General features: G+C 37.6%; 1 protein-coding gene across 1 annotated transcript in view; it reads left to right on the top strand.

The window, feature by feature from the left end:
- The first annotated feature begins 7,314 nt into the window (after positions 1–7,314).
- Positions 7,315–20,679, top strand: part of GABRR3 (gamma-aminobutyric acid type A receptor subunit rho3) — a 39,003-nt gene continuing 25,638 nt past the window's right edge. The window contains exons 1-2 of the mRNA XM_036851234.1: positions 7,315–7,439; positions 15,468–15,580. Of these exons, the coding sequence (XP_036707129.1) occupies positions 7,315–7,439; positions 15,468–15,580 (238 nt within the window). The remainder of the gene's footprint in view (positions 7,440–15,467; positions 15,581–20,679) is intronic.

The following is a 20,679-nucleotide window of genomic DNA, read 5'->3' on the forward strand; positions in this document are numbered from 1 at the left end:
ATGAAAAGCTGGTTCTTTGAGAAGATAAAATTGATAAACCATTAGCCAGACTCATCAAGAAAAAAAGGGAGAAGACTCAAATCAATAGAATTAGAAATGAAAAAGGAGAAGTAACAACTGACACTGCAGAAATACAAAGGATCATGAGAGATTACTACATGCAACTATACGCCAATAAAATGGACAACCTGGAAGAAATGGACAAATTCTTAGAAAAGAACAGCCTTCCAAGACTGAACCAGGAATAGTAGAAAATATAAACAAACCAATCACAAGCACTGAAATTGAAACTGTGATTAAAAATCTTCCAACAAACAAAAGCCCAGGACCAGATGGTTTCACAGGTGAATTCTATCAAACATTTACAGAAGAGCTAAGACCTATCCTTCTCAAACTCTTCCAAAATATAGCAGAAGGAGGAACACTCCCAAACGCATTCTACGAGGCCACCATCACCCTGATACCAAAACCAGACAAATATGTCACAAAGAAAGAAAACTACAGGCCAATATCACTGATGAACATAGATGCAAAAATCCTCAACAAAATACTAGCAAACAGAATCCAAAAGCACATTAAAAGGATCATATACCATGATCAAGTGGGGTTTATCCCAGGAATGCAAGGATTCTTCAATATATGCAAATCAATCAATGTGATACACCATATTAACAAAATGAAAGATAAAAACCATATGATAATCTGAATAGATGCAGAAAAAGCTTTCGACCACATTCAACACTCATTTATGATAAAAACCCTCCAGAAAGTAGACATAGAGGGACCTTACCTCAACAAAATAAAGGCCATATATAACAAACCCACAGCCAACATCATCCTCAATGGTGAAAAAGTGAAACCATTTCCACTAAGATCAGGAACAAGACAAGGTTGCCCACTCTCACCACTATTATTCAACATAGTTTTGGAAGTTTTAGCCACAGCAATCAGAGAAGAAAAGGAAATAAAAGGAATCCAAAGCAGAAAATAAGAAGTAAAGCTGTCACTGTTTGTAGATGACATGATATTATACTTAGAGAATCCTAAAGATGCTACCAGAAAACTACTAGAGCTAATCAATGAATTTGGTAAAGTAGCAGGATACAAAATTAATGCACAGAAATCTCTTGCATTCCTATACACTAATGATGAAAAATCTGAAAGAGAAATTAAGGAAACACTCCCATTTACCACTGCAACAAAAAGAATAAAATACCTAGGAATAAACCTACCTAAGGAGACAAAAGACCTGTATGCAGAAAATTATAAGACACTGATGAAAGAAATTAAAGATGATACAAACAGATGGAGAGATATACCATGTTCTTGGATTGGAAGAATCAACATTGTGAAAATGACTCTACTACCCAAAGCAATCTACAGATTCAATGCAATCCCTATCAAACTACCACTGGCATTTTTCACAGAACTAGAACAAAAAATCTCACAATTTGTATGGAAACTCAAAAGACCCCGAATAGCCAAAGCAATCTTGGGAAAGAAAAACGGAGCTGGAGGAATCAAGCTCCCTGACTTCAGAGTATGTTACAAAGCTACAGTAATCAAGACAGTATGGTACTGGCACAAAAACAGAAATATAGATCAATGGAACAGGATAGAAAGCCCAGAGATAAACCCACACACATATGGTCACGTTATTGTTGATTAAGGAGGCAAGAATATACAGTGGAGAAAAGACAGCTTCAATAAGTGGTGCTGGGAAAACTGGACAGCTACATGTAAAAGAATGAAATTAGAACACTCCCTAACACCATACACAAAAATAAACTCAAAATGGATTAAAGACCCAAATGTAAGGCCAGACACTATAAAACTCTTAGAAGAAAACATAGGCAGAACACTCTATGACATAAATCACAGCAATATCCTTTTTGACCCACCTCCTAGAGAAATGGAAATAAAAACAAAAATAAACAAATGGGACCTAATGAAATTTAAAAGCTTTTGCACAGTAAAGGAAAACATAAACAAGATGAAAAGACAACCCTCAGAATGGGAGAAAATATTTGCAAATGAAGCAACTGACAAAGGATTCATCTCCAAAATTTACAAACAGCTCATGCAGCTCAATATCAAAAAAACAAACAACCCAATCCAAAAATGGGCGGAAGACCTAAATCGACATTTCTCCAAAGAAGATACACAGATTGCCAACAATCGCATGAAAGGATGCTCAACATCACTAATCATTAGAGAAATGAAAATCAAAACTACCATGAGGTATCACCTCACACCAGTCAGAATGGCCATCATCAAAAAAATCTACAAACAATAAATGCTGGAGATGGTGTGGAGAAAAGGGAACCCTCTTGCACTGTTGGTGGGAATGTAAATTGATACAGCCACTATGGAGAACAGTGTGGAGGTTCCTTAAAAAACTAAAAATAGAACTACCATATGACCCAGCAATCCCACCACTGGGCATATACTCTGAGAAAACCATAATTCAAAGAGAGTCATATACCGCAATGTTCATTGCAGCTCTATTTACAATAGCCAGGACTTGGAAGCAACCTAAGTGGCCATTGACAGATGAATGGATAAAGAAGATATGGCACATATATACAATGGAATATTACTCAGCCATAAAAATAAGCGAAATTGAGTTATTTGTAGTGAGGTGGATGGACCTAGAGTCTGTCATACAGAGTGAAGTAAGTCAGAAAGAGGAAAACAAATACCTTATGCTTACACACATATATGGAATCAAAAAAAAAAAATGGTCATGAAGAGCCTAGGGGCAGGACAGGAATAAAAACGCACACCTATTAGAGAATGGACTTGAGGACATGGGGAGGGGGAATGGTAAGCTGGGACAAAGTGAAAGAGTGGCATGGACATATATACTCTACCAAATGTAAAATAAATAGCTAGTGGGAAGCAGCTACATAGCACAGGGAGACCAGCTCAGTGCTTTGTGACCACCTAGAGGGGTGGGATAGGGAGGGTGGGAGGGAGACGCAACAGGGAAGAGATATGGGGATATATGTATATATATAGCTGGTTCACTTTGTTATAAAGCAGAAACTAACACACCATTGTAAAGCAATTATACTCCAATAAAGATGTTAAAAAAAATAAAAAGTAGTCATGAGATGCTAGGACATAGAATTTTGATAAGGAGTATTTGTAAAGCACAGATTTACTGATAAATCAGAATTTCCCAAACTGGGTACTCTGGAGGAGCACTTTTTTTGAGCAATATTAGTAAGTCTGGTGGATTTTTTTTTTAAATGGAGATCTGAGGTCAACCTAGTTTGGGAAACACAGAATTCAGCAGAACTAAACAGGATTTTTTCTGATGCTTTTAATGTAACAAATATTTATTAAACACTGATTACATGCCCAAAATGGTTAGAAGTGTTTAGGATACCCCAGGGAACAAAACAGACAAAGAATGTTTCCTTGTAAAGCTTACATTCTAGCATGATTAGACAGAGAATGAATAATAACTATAATAAGTACATTGTATAAAACATGCTAAGTGGAGTCTATGGTAGATTGGTAACAGGTGTTTGGAGGAAAGGGAGCATACTGCATTTTTTAAAGGGGGGTTAGGGTATGCCTCATTGAATAAACGACATTTGAGCAAAGATTTAAATTTGTTAAAGGAGTTAGTCATATAGATCCTTGGGTGGGTCAGGATCTATATGATGGGTGGGTCAGGCAAGGGTGACAGCCTGTGCAAAGACCCTGCTGTGGGAGTGTGTTTGGTGTGTTCTAGGAACAACAAAGAGGCCAGTATTTCTACAGCCAGTGGTGGGGGAGGGAACAGTGGAGAAGCCAGAAGGCAAGGAAGAGGAGGGAACTGTAGATTAGGTAAGGCTTTCCTAGCCTTTGTAAAGACTTTTCAAATTGAAGAAAAGGAGAAGCCATTGCAGAGTTTTGAAGAGAGGAGTAACTTGATCGGACTTATATTTTTAAAGGATCGCTGGTTGCTGTGTTGAGAATTAACTGAAGCAAGGCAAGGGAAGAAGCGAGGAGACAGGCCACCACTGCAGTAATTCAAGCAACAGATGATGATGACTGAAAGGCCAGGGCAGTAGCTGAGCTGCTGGTGAGAAGCACTTGGATCCTGGATGTATTTTTAAGGTAGGCTGGACAAGGAATGTCAGAGACATTCCTTGTCAAGAACGGACTGTGTTGTTATCAGCTGAGATAGAGAAGGCTATTGGTGGGCTGGGGGGAGGGATATTAACATACTTACTTTTGGACATGTTGAGCTTGAGATACTTATCAGACATCCAAGTAAGCAGGCAGTTGGATATGTGTCTTAGTCTGTTTGGGCCACTATCACACTATACCACACACTGGGCAGTTTATAAACAACAGAAATTTATTTCTCTCAGTTCATGTCCAAGATCAGGGTGCCAGCTTGGTCAGATGAGGGCTATTTTCCAGGTTGCAGACTTCTTGTTGTATCCTCACATGGTGGAAGGGGTGAGAGATCTTTCTGAAGCCTCTTTTATGAGACCATTCATCCCATTTTTGAGGGCTTCATCCTAATCACCTCCCAAAGACTCCACCTACTAAAACCATCACCTTTGGGGGTTAGGATTTCAGCATTTGTATTTGGGGGACACAAATATTGAGACCATAGGAATATGAGATGGAATTTTGGGAGAAAAGCCTGGACTGATTCTATAATTTGGGAGTGTATGTACAGTTCTTAAAGCCTTGAGACTGGCTGAGATCACAAAATGAGTGAGTTGGTAGGAAAGACGAGTACTAAAGTACTGAAGTGCTGAGCATAGGGCCATTCGAGTACTGTGAAATCTGTTAGAGGAAGGGAGATAAGATAATAGAACCGAGCAGGAATGAGCAAGATGTAAGAGGAAAACAGGCAAGTCCAGTATGCCAGAGGGCAGGTGAAGAAAATATTTCAAGTAGGGGGAGCTCAGTTGTGTCGCTGTTTCCAACAGATCTAGTAAGGTAAGCACTGAGGCTAGACCATTGAACTCACATCCTCCTCGTTGCTGAGGGAGGAGAGCACTTTCACTGAACTGTGTCATGTGAACTGAGTCCCCAACCTAGACTGGGGACTCACAGTTGGCAAATTATGCCCCGTGGGCTGTATCCATCCCACCAAATGGTTTTTATAGTGTTTAATTGGAGGAGAAAAGAGAAGAAGATTTCATGATACATGAAAACTCTATGAAATTCAAATGTCAACAAACAAATTTTATTGGTAAACAGCCACAAAAAAAATTTTTTTTTTTGTATACTCTTTCCCAAACTCACTTGGCACAGAACATTTTTTCACAAAACATCTCCAGTGTAGCCAAGAACTACTTTGGGAAATGTTGGTGTAGATCCTGGTACTTAATGAAGAGAACAGGCCCAGGTAGCAGAGAGTGCTCGGGTCAAGTGTCAGGGCCCTGGATCTCATGAGATCACTAGGGTAGAAAACAAACTTTGACCATGGTGGCATCCTCCAGAAGTGGCTTAAGACCAGCAACTTTCTTCATATTTCTTCTATTGACTGGCTCTTTGCAGAAGAGGAAAGCTTACTGGCCCAGAAATACACACAAAAAAAATGCTCAAACTTCTCTAGCCATTAGGGACATTAAAATTAAAACTACAACATTGATTGGATTGGGTAACATTTAAAAGCCTGATAATATTAATGTTAAAAAAAGATTTTAAGAAATGAGGGCTCTCATTCACTTCTAGTGGGGCTGTAAATTGGTACAGTCATGTTTAGGCGCATTACGGTAGTCTCCTATAAATTTGAAGATGTGAAAATTGTTCAGCCTAGAAGTTTTACTCCTAGGTACTTACCCTAGAGAAACTCTTATGTATGAGAACAAGAAAATATTGACAAAAATTCACTGCAGGGTTGCTTATAATAGATTGTTTATCATTGAAAATAACAAATAATGCCCATCAGCAAAAGAATAAATAAAATATTAGTTATCTACACAGTGAGATACTATATGGCACTCAAAAATTAATGAACTAGGACTGCAGCTATCAACACAATAAATCTAAGCATAATGTGTAGAGGAAAAGTATGTTGCAGAGGTAAAAGTATAATTTAACACCATTTTTATAAAGCTTTCTGAAATATACAAAAAATTTGTACATAATATACATAATAGTATAACTGTATACAATGATAAACACTAAATAGGGGATCAAGGGAGAGGTAAGTATTTATTACATCATTCTGTATATTTGTAATATTTTAATATTTGTAATATTTTATATTAAACACATATTTTAAAGAGGAAAGACATGCCAAAGAAACATAGGAGGAGATGCATGGGCCAAGAGAAGAGGTAACCCAAATCAAAATAAATTAACACCATCAAGCAATAACACAGGATATGAGGTGTCAAGGAGACAAATCAATTAGAGGAAATTTAAGAATTCCTTCACAGTATATCCCTGGGAAGAAAACAGCATTCTTCTTAAGTCCTAGTAAACAGGTCAGCTGTTGCTGGATTGCTCACCCTGTGATTTTCCAGTTGGAGAAACTGAATTTCACTAACCTGCCTATTCACTGGTACTTTGCATACGTGGAGGGAATAGTTCTACTCGATGTGTGCAAAGCATCTTTAGGAGCCGATGTGGCCATAATTTAACGTAATTCCTTACCCACTGCCCAAGACTAATGTCTTTTTTTATTTATCTGGCTGCTCACCACATTAAACCTTAAGTTGAACTACTTTTTATATCAACGGAATAAACCATCATCTTAAAATATGATTATTTATTTGACAAAATAATAATTTAAGTTTGTTTGTATTCTGGCCATCTGTATGCATTTGGAGAGGGAAAGATTCCTTTCTGGATTAAAAAAACAACCATGAGATAAAGGAAAGGATCTTTAAAACTATAACAAATATTAAACTAATCATCTTTATTCTCATTAAGCATATTATTCTGCGGAGTCATTAAATATATTCAAATGATATTGTGTTGGATTACGGGGATTTAATGCCTAATCTCACTTCTTTGTCTGCCGAGGACTGCAGCTGAGAGTTTCCTGAGTAGGGGATCAAGCATCCCACGAAGAACCTTCCCTGGAAAGAGGGACTAAAGGATGGAAACAAAATGAAAAAATCTGCTTTGTTTTTCTTAAATTGCTGGTGATCCAGACAGATGTTTGCCTGTGAATGATGTCAATCCATTTAACCTACTAAAACAAAAGACGCAGCATTGAAGGCAATGTCTCTCTTTTTTCCTTGATACCTTTTTACCTCTAATTACTTTTTAAAAGACACATGAAGAAGCAATATTGGTAACAGCATTGGTTGCATCCATCTACATTCCTTTCTTTTGGCAGAGATGATCCCGGCTTCCCAGTTGGTCTTCTTCGCCTGCATCTGGATCACACTGATGTCAAATGCTTGTGCTGCTGGTGAAATCAAGAAGCCCCACCAGCGCTGCTTCTCTTCAGTGAAGCCGACCCGGTAAGATATCCATAGTGTAGTCCCAGTTTCTCTCACCACCTGCCTCAGAACTATATCTTTAATGGTAGCACGTATTTGTGGCAGTGATTGTCTCTAGAGATGGCATTCACCCATCAAAATAAATCACCTCTAATTAGCATAGAAAGAGCAGAATCTGGGGCTTCTCCTGGCATTTGCTTGCTTATTTTTGGAGAAAACAGTTAAAGGGCTCATGTATGAATCTTCTTTCAAGGATTGTATTTCTCCAATGACTAATGCATTTATTATAAATAACGACATGAGTTTAATGTTCCTTCAAAATTTTTTGAGTAGAAATTAGTCTAAGCACCAATTTCTAATGTCAAGTACTTGCAGAGTGTATAGTTCTGTATATCGATGAGACAGTACTGAAAGACATTAAAGCCAGTTGTTGTTTTTAAAAATTCATTTTCCACTTTGAAAATCATCTTTGAAATATCATCCTGAATGTCAATACATCATCATTATTATCTTATCATCAATAATCAGAGTATGTTTGGACCTGCTAGTGAAGGGGCATATCTCTCTACTAGAATGATCAGTTCATCCTGATTTGCCTGGGGTTCCATGGTTGTTTCTAGCACTAGAAGTCCCAGGAACCCCCTCAGTCGCAGACAAACTAGAACGATTAGTCACCCTACTACCCTTTAATAACCAAGAAATGACCTCCTGTTGTAGGGAAAGTCTTTCCTTTTCACCAAGCACAAGATTCCCAAAAAGACCCAGTAGGAGAAATTGAGGAATAAAGGTGAGTAATATCACCCAGCCAACCTTAGCAATCAGTGAGGTAACTTTTGTTTCAGCCAGATTGCCCTCACATCTTGGATATTTATGAAGCACTCACTATAACATCAGGAAAGAACATAAAAATTTAATAAATCCTTCTGAAGCCTCAGGTTTAATGACCAAAAACAAAAGAGGTATGGGGGGAGGGGAGGAGAGGTCACTAGATTCCTAATTCCTGCTCTGCTCTTAAAAATCAAGGACCACCTCCCACACTTCCCTTCCAGGCTTCTGCTCCCACACGCAGATCTGAGATGCTATGAGATCTTGCCCAGTTTAAACACTTTGAGTCTTCTTCAAGGCAATTGGGCAAGCAATATTTGGGAAATGTGGGGCTATACAACCAAACTGTATGTTTTTTCAGATTGCTTATAACATCTAGTATATTTTAGTAGTATATTTTATCTAATTTTGAAACAAATAGAGACTGCTTAAAATATCATCGTACGACTCAAACAATGGGAAGTTTGTCCAGTTTGTTTGGTGGATGTGCAGATAAGAAGGGGGATGGTCATAGGAACTCATCAATCTCACCAGCACACTCTCAGTGGAAGAGCTGCTGCAGAAAAACCTACCATGTGTATTTTTTAGGTGTCATTTACGGGACAAGAGGAGAACATCTGTTCTTTGTGGTGGGGTGGGAATTTCTCTCTTATGTTAGGTGTCTCATTTTTAGAATCTATTTAAATGAAGAGGGAACCCCGGGCTTCCTACTCCATGGGGCCAAGCAGGTTTGTTTTCACTTCTCTATATCCTAAGTGAGGTACCCCTTTCAGCGATAAGCTACAATATGATTCATTAAAATTTATATCTGCTTCTTTTGTTTTTCAAAGAAAAATCCTCTAGGACACTAGGGATTGCATAAAACATAGACCCTAGTTCAGAAGCAGCCACTTAGGATGAAAGTCAGGCATTTTCCCCAGTGAACAGAATAATTCAGCCAGCCTGTTTCTGAGCTGTCACTCAGCACTCTCGCATGAAGATTTTAAGGCATTTTGACAAAAATACTGAAATTACTGTATAGGATAGTTTCTAGAGTAAAGAGCCCAGGATACTTTAGACCTTAGTATATGAATAAATGCTGTGAGGTTCTTTGCCCTACACACAATCTGATTATCAGTAATTAAATAAGTAATGAATGAATGAATGAACAATCCACTCTGTCATAATGCAAGAGAACTAACAGAATGAACGTGGAAGAAAGGCCTGATCTTTCTTTGAAAATTAGGAAGTATATCTTTATATATTAGCTCACATTTATGTACATTATTTTGAGCCAGTTTTCCTACAATCAGGTCCTTAAATCCTTTGCTATTAACCTTTTTCATTCAGAATATAATCTTACTTTTTGCCCAAAGATTCCCTTTTTTATCCAAGTATTTTAAAAATCTTTCATCCAAACATTCCCTTTATTTCTTGAAGACAAAATGGGGGAGAGGAGGAGTTGGTGAATAAATTAAGTATGGCAGGGGGAAACGTTCCTGTTTTGCCTAGGGGAGAGATTTGGCTCTCTAGGGATGCAAAGAGGATTAGGCATCTAGACTCACTGAATATTTATTCATTCTTTCAACAATTGTACTGAGTGCCTTTTGTATGATAAGTATTGGGTTGAGAGTTAAGAACAACACACTGTCTCTGACTTTAGGAATAATCAGCAGAGTTCCAGTGTCTGCACAAAATGGCTTGCAAGAGCCAACTGTTAAATTTTAAGGCTGTTAAATATAAGCATTATTAAAAATTAAATTATATAAATATACAATTAAATAAATTATTTTTAAAACGAAGGTAATAAATACTTAAAACTCACCACTTCCTAACTACTTTACTACATGTTGCTATTGTCTATTGTTCTCCATTATTTATATCTATTTATGTCTGGTAGAAATACTACACTATACTGTACTATACTATCCTATAAACTGTAGTATACTATAATATACAAAACTATACTATATTATACTATACTACACTATGGGCTACACACATCTCTGTCATATCCGTAGCTGGAAATCAGCTATGGTGGCAGTATTTACATCATGGAAATCAACAAACACTACAAATAGTGTTTTTTTCCCAGGAGAGCCACTTAAACATTTACCAGCACATCCAGGAACCTAATGTAGAAGCCAAGCGGGTCCTAGAGATTGCCAGTTCAACTGCTACTGCAAACAACAAAGGCAGTGGCAGAGACTGTGGCAACTACAGGCTATATGCTCCTCTGGGGGCAGAAGCTGGTCAGGTCAAGACTTCTTATAAGACAACTTGAGCCTGGTATTGCCAGATTTTCTGATTTTTCAAGAGAAAAATTCAGATTGTCATGTGAAGTTCTCCACTTTAATACACCATATGGGCTATCCAAAAAAATGTCTGCAAACCAGCTCCTAATGTGGTCCGATTTCTTCATTTCACAGATGAGGAAACTGAGACCTCACTGAGCTCATGATCTGATAGAGACACAAGTTAAGTCATGGAAACTGTCGTGTCTCAAGTGGGGCACTCTCTCTGGCTGGCTCTTCCACAGAAATGCTCGTCCGTGTAGATTTTTCCTTTATAAGAAACGGGCTGTTGACTAAAGTCAAGTGTGTATTCCCAGAGTCATGAGTTCAAGGGCAGTTCAGTTGAAGCCACAAGATTCACTCCGTATAATGCACCATGTCCTCTCTAAGAAGTTTCAAAAGCATCAGGGATCTAAAAATAAACATTGGATCCAGAGTTATCAAGGTTTTCTTTGTGATTAAACATTGGATCAACTGATTTTTCTTCCGACTGCTTTACTGCAGTCCTTGGATTGGCATCAAAGGATATGAATTATCTTCCTAGCTCTCAAAATCAACTTCTAAACGGGTTTTATGAGTATATTGCTACCCACAAAGTATAAACATTTTTATTTCATCCTATTCTTAGCAACAATAGGTACTAAAATTTTTTTGTTTTCTGCTCATTTAATAGGTATAAAATGGCATTCATACTTTTAATTGGTATCTCACTGTTAACCTTCTAGATTAAATATTTTTTAATATGTTTCTTAATTATAGCCTCTCTTGGGTAAATAGTCTATTTAGTCAGGCCTAGTCGTTTTCAAGTCCTGATCCTCGTAAACTAATCAACTATATAGGCCCTTGGGAAAGCAGTCTGGTAAAGCAACCAGCTGAGTATGACTCAGTTAAAATGAGTTTTTGTCTTTCCACTTACTAAACACCAATGTATCAGAATGAGTTAGATGTATTTGCTTTTCCTCAAGCAGTTCTGGTACTTTTTAATTCTCTGCCTAGTATATCCTCCTCAAAGACCCCTTTATTCCCCTGAAACCACTCAAAATCCAGCCCTTCCTTCCCCCTGAACCCACACTTTCTTAGTGACAAAATTATAGTAAAGTTTCTGATACTGACAAGAGGGGGGAACATAAAAATATGGTTCCTTTGTTTCATCCAGAAAGAAAAAGGTTCTAACTCAAAAAGAAAAATGATAACTACTACCGAGCCTTACCTATTGTTTCTCAAACAATGTTCATAATCTTTCTTTGTGGGGAAAGAATAAGAATGCTGTAATGCTTAAGAATTCTGTAAAGATTAAGAATGCTGTAATGATGCAAGACTCTTCCATGAGTTGAGATTTCTTTGCTCTATCCCATTGGCACCTAGCCTTCTAGAAGACCCTCTCTTCAGACAGAAGTCATCCAAAAGATTTCTTTCAGTAACTACTAAAAACAAAATCATTTTTCTAGGAAAGGGAAGAGGGCAGAAGACAAAGGGCCTTAAAATGATACATATATGGAATCAGGCCAGAAAGCTCTGAGCTAAATCTGATTCTCTGTCATAAATGAATCCCCTTATTAAGCATATTTACTTCTCTTGCCTTTGTCTGTTCTATTTCAGTCTTCATTTTATTAACCTTTCTATATATGTCTTTTTTTTAATAAGCCAGGGGTCTTCAAATAGGTCACTTATACTCCTAGAGTATAATGTTCCCCTTAGGGTACATGCAAGCTATCAGAGGGGCACGTGGGCATGGATAGTTTTAAAATAATTATTTCTGGACCTCTGACTTCCTCTGACCTCTTTCCTAAAATTGATCCTCCTGAAAACTTGCCTGCAATCTCCTCTGTAGCCTCCCTTTAATGATTGCTCTGTCCCATTTGGCAAAATAAAGGCATACCTCTCCCTCTTCTTGAATCTTAACTATGGGTATTACACCAGTGTCTAAAATCCTCCCAGGTACAAAGAAACCTTTACAGATATTGTTGTTGAGGTAATGGATGACTTTAGTTTAAATAACACATCCTTTTCCAAACTGCGTGATTTTCTTTTTTCTTTTTTTTTTTGCATTCATCAGTATTGAAGTAAGAAACTAATTAATTTGTCAGGTTACAAATCAATAGAAATAATTGATGATAGACCACAATGTGAATTTTGGAAAATAAGAAGGAATTTAAATAATTAAGTTACATTCCTGAAACAAAATTTCTTCCAATTCCATGTACTTACATATATATGAACAAAGTTTTTCAATATTTTCATCTATAGAAGTGAAAATTAGGATCAGGGAAATGTAAGTCAAAACTACAATGAGATATCACCTCATACCTATTAGAAGGGCTTTATCAAAAAGACAAGAAATAACAAGTGCAATAAGTAATATCCATATACAGATACACAAAATAGGGAAAATGTACCATCACTTTATTAAGAAATACTTTAACTATAAAACTTAATTCATAATTTTAATAAGTATTTATCAACATTTATATGCCTTATGTTTTACTCCATTTGTAATAGTCACAGAGGATAAAAAAGTTTATTTCAATATGTATACATATATTCTTGCAAAGAAGTATGATGGGGTGATAAAATTCAATGAAGGAAATATTGGATTGGCCAAAAAGTTCATTCGGGTTTTTCCGTACCATCTTACGGAAAAACCCGAATGAACTTTCAAATAAAATGGAAATAACATAAAATACAAGTTCCAAGAAAACAAGGAGTGAGATAAAACTTCTGGTTTTTAAAGAGGAGTTTATTCACGTATTTTAAAATGCATAAAGTGGGTATTTTAGGTTCATTGGATACATTAAAAGCAGGAATATGTTTTATTTTAAATTATTATCAATATTTAAGTAATTTTAACTTTTATGATGAAAAAATTGTAGGTGTCTACTTAAATATGTGTGAGGTTTTCAAAATTCTTTCAGAGGATATCTAAGCCACATAAACCTCTTTGAGAAGTAGATGCATAAATAAAGTCAAAAATAAATAAAGGTGGGACATCTCACTGTACATCAGAAGAGCCCTCAGGTAAAAAAATGTGTGTGTGATTTCAGGTACTGCCAAGAGTGCCTTTCATAGCAGGCTGCATGTTCATTGTTCTGGGGATTCCCGATGTCACGGAGGGGTATGCTTTTGAAAAGAGTATTAGAGATTGCCGTTTTGTTGTGTATATTACTGAAGAAGTTCACAAATTTCCATGAATTTCCACCCAAGCTTACATTCCACTTTTCATAAAATAATAACAACTAGCTAGCTTTTATAAAATGTCTGCTATTTTCCAGACCAGTAGTTCTCCAGAGAAATTGTTATAAATGCAAATTCTCATACCCTGAAACTGTGGAATCAGAAACTCTGGGCAAGGGGCCCAGCAAACCTGGTGATTCAGATGCACTCCAAAGATAGTATTTACAAAACTTCTGGTAGGGGGCCTTGAACACAGTAGGCATTTAATAAAAACTAGCTGCTATTACTTTTTCAATAAATGGTTCATTCTAGCTCCTTGAAAGAAGTTTTCTAGTTAAGAGATCCTTGGAAGAAATAGTTCTATATGTTCAATTATTCATAGGATAAAATGACTTATGTTTAAAATCAAACTCATTTGTCTTCTACTCAAAACAGATTTGTTTCTCCAACTTCGCCATTTCTATCAATGGCAAAAATACATACATAAATCTCTGAGGGTTTCAGCCAGAAACTTCTCTATTTAAAGACCATACTAGGTGATCTGAGGTGCCCATAAGCCTGGACATATTTCTTAAACCAGCCGCTTCAGGATGTGAAATTCCCACCATCAAAGTCACTTTATTGAGTTAGGAAACTGCATTCACAAGTCTTATGTTAAAAATGTACGTGTTTCCTGAAGAAGACATGTATCAATGCAAAAGCCAGTCAGGAATTCAGAGTAACTAGAATTCACCTAGAAGACCCCTCAGTGTCTTGTGTTATTGCTGCTGTGTTATTGCTGTGATGACGGTGATGGAGACAGGAACGTTCTTCTGGAAGAGGCAGTGAACTAGGTCTTGGGCACCGGGGATGAGGAGACAGCAGCATGTCACATACAGAGGAGCTGTGTGCACTTCTACAGATATTCTGCCGCCACACTTAGAATACGTCTGGGAGGTATGTGTCACAGCACAGGAAATGAGTCAGGGAGGCCCAGCAACTTGCCAGAGTTCAAAGACCCAGGGAGGAACCGGCTTCACTCCCAGATCAGGACTCCACACACACGGGAGAGGCCACACTCTTTGCCTTTGCCCTAGAAAACTGCAGGTGAAAATAGGCTGCACCTTCTTCACAGCTGGACCTGACCTTAGGTCCAATCAGCTGTCAGATCATCCATCTTTCCCTGGGATTCCTCTCCATCCATGCCCATCGCCTTCTCTCAGGTTCCAGAATCTGCCATAGGGGTACTTCCTCTAATCTCAACCAGCACCCATAGTCTTTGCACATTCTGTCTTTGTAAAACACTATTTTCATCAGTTTACAATTTTTCATGTTTTTTTTTTTTTTTACTGTCTTAGTGCAAGAGGTAGTTTAACTTCAGTGACTCTAAGAATCACTTAGGTAGCACATTGAATGCAGATGCCTAGGCCCTGTTTCCTCTGGTTCTGGTTTAGTTGATCTGGGTTGGGGTCTGTGGATCTGAATCTTGATCACCTCCACCCAGGTGCTAGTGACCAGGTTTTCCTACTATAACCCACATTCTGAGAAACATTGCCTGTCAGGATCACATCCAAACTCAGTTTATCATCTAAGGTGCTCCAAGATTTGCTTACCTGCCCCACCCTTGTATAATAAACAGTAAGTGCTGGCAGATCTTTGGCTATATGTACTATGAACTGAGAAAATGAGCTTTTATGTGTATATTTTAGAGCATACCATGTTGAGCACAGAAAGCTAACCTAAATCAAAATATACAGAAGCATATGTATCTCAGAAGCATTTTTCTCCCTTGGAGGTACAGCAAACAAGAAACTAGAATGAGGAAAGATGACAGTACCAAAGTGTGGCCCCTGAAGTATAAGCAACTTCTCCATATAGAGGACCACAGTTTTGCAGTGAGACCTGGATTTGGAGGTGAGTACTATCTTTACAAAACTCTTGTGTCACAATCCATTGCACTGTCAAAATTGAGTTGAAAATTTGAAGGAATTAAGACCAAAACACAAGACCGCCAATTTAAAAAAAAAACAAAAAACCTTTGACAATGATCTTCTCTTGAATAAGAACAGTTGATAATTTATGCATTTAAAATTAACCAAAAAGACTCATTTTTTACTATATACATTATCATAAATAGTGTGTTCAATAAATAGTTTGTGTTCAAAAATAGTGAATGTATATATCTTGCCCATACAGCAACATACTGTTTTAATTAAAATTTGTTAAGTTGGGTTATATGATTATATTCATAAAATCTTGTTGAACATTCTTATGAGCTGCAATGCCTGGCTTTTGTTGAAGAACTAGTCTGACAAATGCCATGGCTTCCTACGAACCACCTCTGCTGAGGATTTTTCTTCTATTTACTCCTAGCAACAAAAAGTGATCAAAATGTTGGAATGACCTTTAATGCAGTCTCATTCCATGCCCACAGTGACCCTATGAAGTAGGCGTTATCATGATCCCTAATATTCCAATGTGGAAACTGGGGCTTAGAGAAGTCAAGAAATTTTCTCAAGGCCATGAAAAAAGCAGTAAGTGGTAGAACCAAGATGCAATGGCTGATAAGGAGAACAGAAGCAAACCACATTAGAAGGATACACTTGTAAGAAAGCCTTTCCTCCTATCAGATTGTTTACTGTGCATGTAGTTGCATCACTGAGGGTACCAAGTTTCCCAGAGATGCGCAGGAGGTGGTAAAATCCACAAGGTAAACTGAACTCCCCGTCTTACTGCTAAATCCATCCTGACTCTCCTGTCATTGACCTAAGGTCTCCCGCACCCACAGTTCCTGAACTGACAACTTTTCATGCTAGAGATATGGAGGTGAGAGAAGTGAGCGTGGTGGTGAGGAGGCAGGATCCCCCAGCAGTAGAACAGGTACCGCCTTTCGATAAATAACCAATGCTTCAAGTATTCAGCGTGGGGTGAGGAGAACTTGATACTCATCATATTGTGGTTATGACAAAGGGAAGCACAACAGGCGTGTAGGTACCATAGAAAACTCATTTGTTAACAGGTAAAATTTAAAAGTACATCAGGTAGCTGTTATGTTGAGGGTTGTTTGGTTTTTGTTCTTTCATTTCCCTGAATCCATTGGGTTGCAGTTCTAAGGATATGGTTTTGATTTCATTAGGTTAATGATATAAACTTTAGCAAGCATCAGAGTCACCTGGGGGCTCCTTAACACCCAGGTTACTGGGCCTCATCCACAGAGGTTTCGATTCAGTAGATTTGAGTGGGGTCACCAATTGTCACGTCTTATAAATTCCTTGGTGATGCTAATGCTACTGGTCTGAGATCACATTTGATAACTACTGATAGATGATCAGCATCAGATTAAATCATGGTGAGTAGAATTTGTTTGTTTTCCAGAGCATTTCTCACACTTATTGAACCTAATTTAAGATTTTTAGAAACCTCAAAATCAATCAGGTTTAAAGATGTGTGCGTTTCTGTTGTTTTTTTTTTTTTTTTTTTACTTATAGGTCTATTTTTTTAATCTTCTTTTGTTTTTTTCTTTTTTTTGGTTTGTTGTTGTCGTCTTACATCACTACTTCTCAGACGTGTCATTAAGGATGACAATTTTCCAAAAGATGCCCGAAATCTAACTACCATTCCCAACAGACCGTTTATTTCCCCCCAATTTTTGCCCAAAGTTTGGATAATATACTCTACAACTCTTACTCAGGTATTCTGAACCTTGGTCTCTATGATTCTGTAAAGAGTTTATAAAATCTTTCCCCTCCCACGGTTTAGTTGGGGAAAATCTTACGAAGTTAAACTTGCCGGGCTATGGGTCCTTTGAGCCATTAGGGGGCTCCAGACGCACAGGAATGGCTTGGAATGGGCCTTTCCTGAGTAGCGGTTAGCAGCTCAAAATGATGTACTCTCTTCAATACCAATTCAAAAAGCTGCCCTAATTCCTGTCAGGTTAGGTTCCTCAATTAAATGAACTCCTATCCTAGAGGAAAGGGTTTTATGGGCCTATTTTAGACCATTGAAAGCCAGAAAGATTAAGAAAAAAATTACCGTCCTTGAATTTGGACCTTGAAACAAGCACGCTACACTTTGTAGCTCAAAGTGGTCCAAGGACCAGCTGCAGAATCACCTGGGAGTTAGTTAGAAATGCAGAAGATCAGGCCCAACCCCAGGCTTTCTGAATCAAAATCTGCATTTTAACAAGATCTCCAGGTGATTTGAATACACTTTACAATTTGACAAGCACTGTCATAGATTACCAAGAGCTGACCCTCTACTTTTATCTTAAAGCATTTATGCCTCCATTCTCCCTCCTATATATCATCCCCATCCCTCAGAAAAACATAAAACTGATCTTAAAATTCCACTTCTCTTGATCTGTTAGGGATACATGTTAAGAATTTTTAAAACAATTTTTTTCCTGAGGCTACTTTGTGGGGTCATTAAAAATGCAATTGAAATGTACTACTTAGTGGCAGGTGGCAAATCATCCCATGATTAAGAAATTTTTCTGACAATCGTGGACTGGGGCTAAATGGTATCCAAATGGCTTGTGTGTTCAGTCAGTTCAGGCAGAAAAATCCATAAATTCAGTCAGAAGTGTCAGTCTGGTAGCCTTGTGAAATATAGTCCTTAACCTTCTCTTGTCTTGGTCAGAACCGCTTTTTATACAGGTGACCCCTTCTCTGTTCTCTCAAGCCTGCCTTCCTGGGAAAATCAGCCTGCAGGATATCAAAGACAGGCTTAAATTTATCTTCTCTTTCTTTATACTTGTCCATAACACAAACACACACACATACTTCTTTCCTCTTGAGCTAAATGTAACTTCAGCACTTCTCTTGCCTTAATGTTTTCCTAATTAGCCTGAACAGTAAAACCAGCTGCTACTGCAGTGTCTTTTATAAAGCATTAGAAGATTAATTGACTCATTATGTGGAAAAAGGAGGATACATATTTAAGGGAGCTTTTTGTTTAACTTGGGTTATAAATTGCAGCTCATTTTCTTTGTTTACACTTTCCCTACCCTTTACATCACCCATAACTAAGGGTTTCTTTTGTTTTAGTTTTATAGATGATGATTCCTTTGTTTCTTTAAAGTGAAAACAATTCAGCCTCTAGATACTGGCTACTGAGTCAAAACAAAAGCTAAAGCTGTAAAAGCCGCTTGTGTAGTCTTTGCTTGTCAAACAGGAGGACCAGATTGGGAGCCAGAGGGACCTGGCTATATTCCTGCATTAAACAGCTCTAGGTTGCAGGCAAGTTCTTCAACCTTGCTGAGCATGAGTTCCCTCATATCAAATGGAGTTAAAATTGATTCTACCCAGCTAACTAAGTGGCTATAATAATAACATTAGATAATATATAAAGTATTTTAAATGCACCTCACAAATAAGATGAATAACTTTCATTTAGCTCTCCTTATTCCAGCATGCATAAAACCAGATTGATGATCTAGCTTTATATATATATATATATATATATATATATATATATATATATATATATATATATATCAGTATAAATGTCTATGCCACTACCTAGTTAGTGATCCTGGGAAATCAACACCTAATCGTAATAGTTAATAGTCATTTAATTTTTACTATATTCCAAATGCTTTACATAGAGAATTAATAAGAGTATGTATGAAAGTGTTATATTTTGTGTTCTATGTATTACACATCAAATAGATACTGAATAAGTTGGTTAAGACATTTGAATGTTAGGTTAGGCTAAGGACTTAACATGCATTTTTTCATTTTGTTTCACAGCAACCCCATTAGGCACATACCATATACTTATTTCCCCTATTTTACAGATGAGCAAACTGAGGCTTAGAGGAATTAAGGATTTACAGAAGTTTAATTTTAACTCGGGTTTATGTGGCTACAAATTTCATGGTTTTTTGTTTTGGTTTGGTTTGTTTTTGCTTTCTTGCCACCTTTTCTCTGGGACTCAGCTCCTATTTTACAAAAAGAATGATCTTTGGAGCTTTTATCCAGCTCCAAAATTCTATGATTCTGCATCTTGCCTTTACACGTCTTCACCCTCCACTCTGTCCTCAGAATGTCAGAGCAGAGTATAGAGTCCTAGACCCAGGAGAAAGTACACTTGGGCATCAAATGCAAAGGAGACAAAAATGAGGTCAGACAGCATCTGAAGACAAACACTTTCCTTTGAGATGGAAGAGCTCATCCCCACAAGAATAGAAAAAATGGGAGGGAAGAAAGAAGAAATCTAAGATGTTTCCAGGAACCCATTCCTAAGAGACAAGCCATATTATTACCCCACTGTCAGTCCAACCTTCAAACAACCCCGAGGGCCCAGCGCTTGTCCAGTGGTGGCATGAATGTCCTTGTATGGTGGCTTTATAAGACTGTTCCTGGATTGCAGAGATAGTCATCAGTAAATAGGTCCTACTTACAAGTCATGAGATCTTGAATCCAAGCTGTGTTCAGGTTTTGTCATAAAATAAGCTCTCTGTGAGAAGCACTGGATCATTTTTTAGTGAAGAGTGGACTGATTGTCTAAATGTTTGAGTGTAATATTGGGAATCGTGGTTTGCAGTCCTAGGAACAGTTTCACATTTTTGCTGAATTGCAGTAAGAGTAACATTTATTCTGTGCTATTTACTGAGTATCAATTAAGTTTACTGTACATTATTTCTAGTCTTTCAGAAAGTCTCCAAGGTGAGTACTACTACTGGATCTTATAGCTGAGGACACTAAGCTTAGAGATGTTACTGACCCTAGAGCACACGTGAGTCATGGAGCTGGATTCAAACTCTGGTCCGGACTCTAATGCCAGAATTTTCTCCAGGACATTCTGCTCCCTGTCCAAGACCTCTCCAATCCCCTCAGTCCCTTGGAGTATTGGAGTTAATGGGAATACTTACTCATCCTGAAAGGCCAGATGGGGGGAGGGATGAGATCTTTCCATGATTTTTTTATTTTGATAGCTCTACCAATTAAAGAAAAAAGACAACCAAACAAAATAAAAGCACCAGAGTTGAAGCTGATAAAGGAATAATACTG

Source organism: Balaenoptera musculus, chromosome 4 (genome assembly GCF_009873245.2).
Source record: "Balaenoptera musculus isolate JJ_BM4_2016_0621 chromosome 4, mBalMus1.pri.v3, whole genome shotgun sequence".
Taxonomy (NCBI): Eukaryota; Metazoa; Chordata; class Mammalia; order Artiodactyla; family Balaenopteridae; genus Balaenoptera; species Balaenoptera musculus.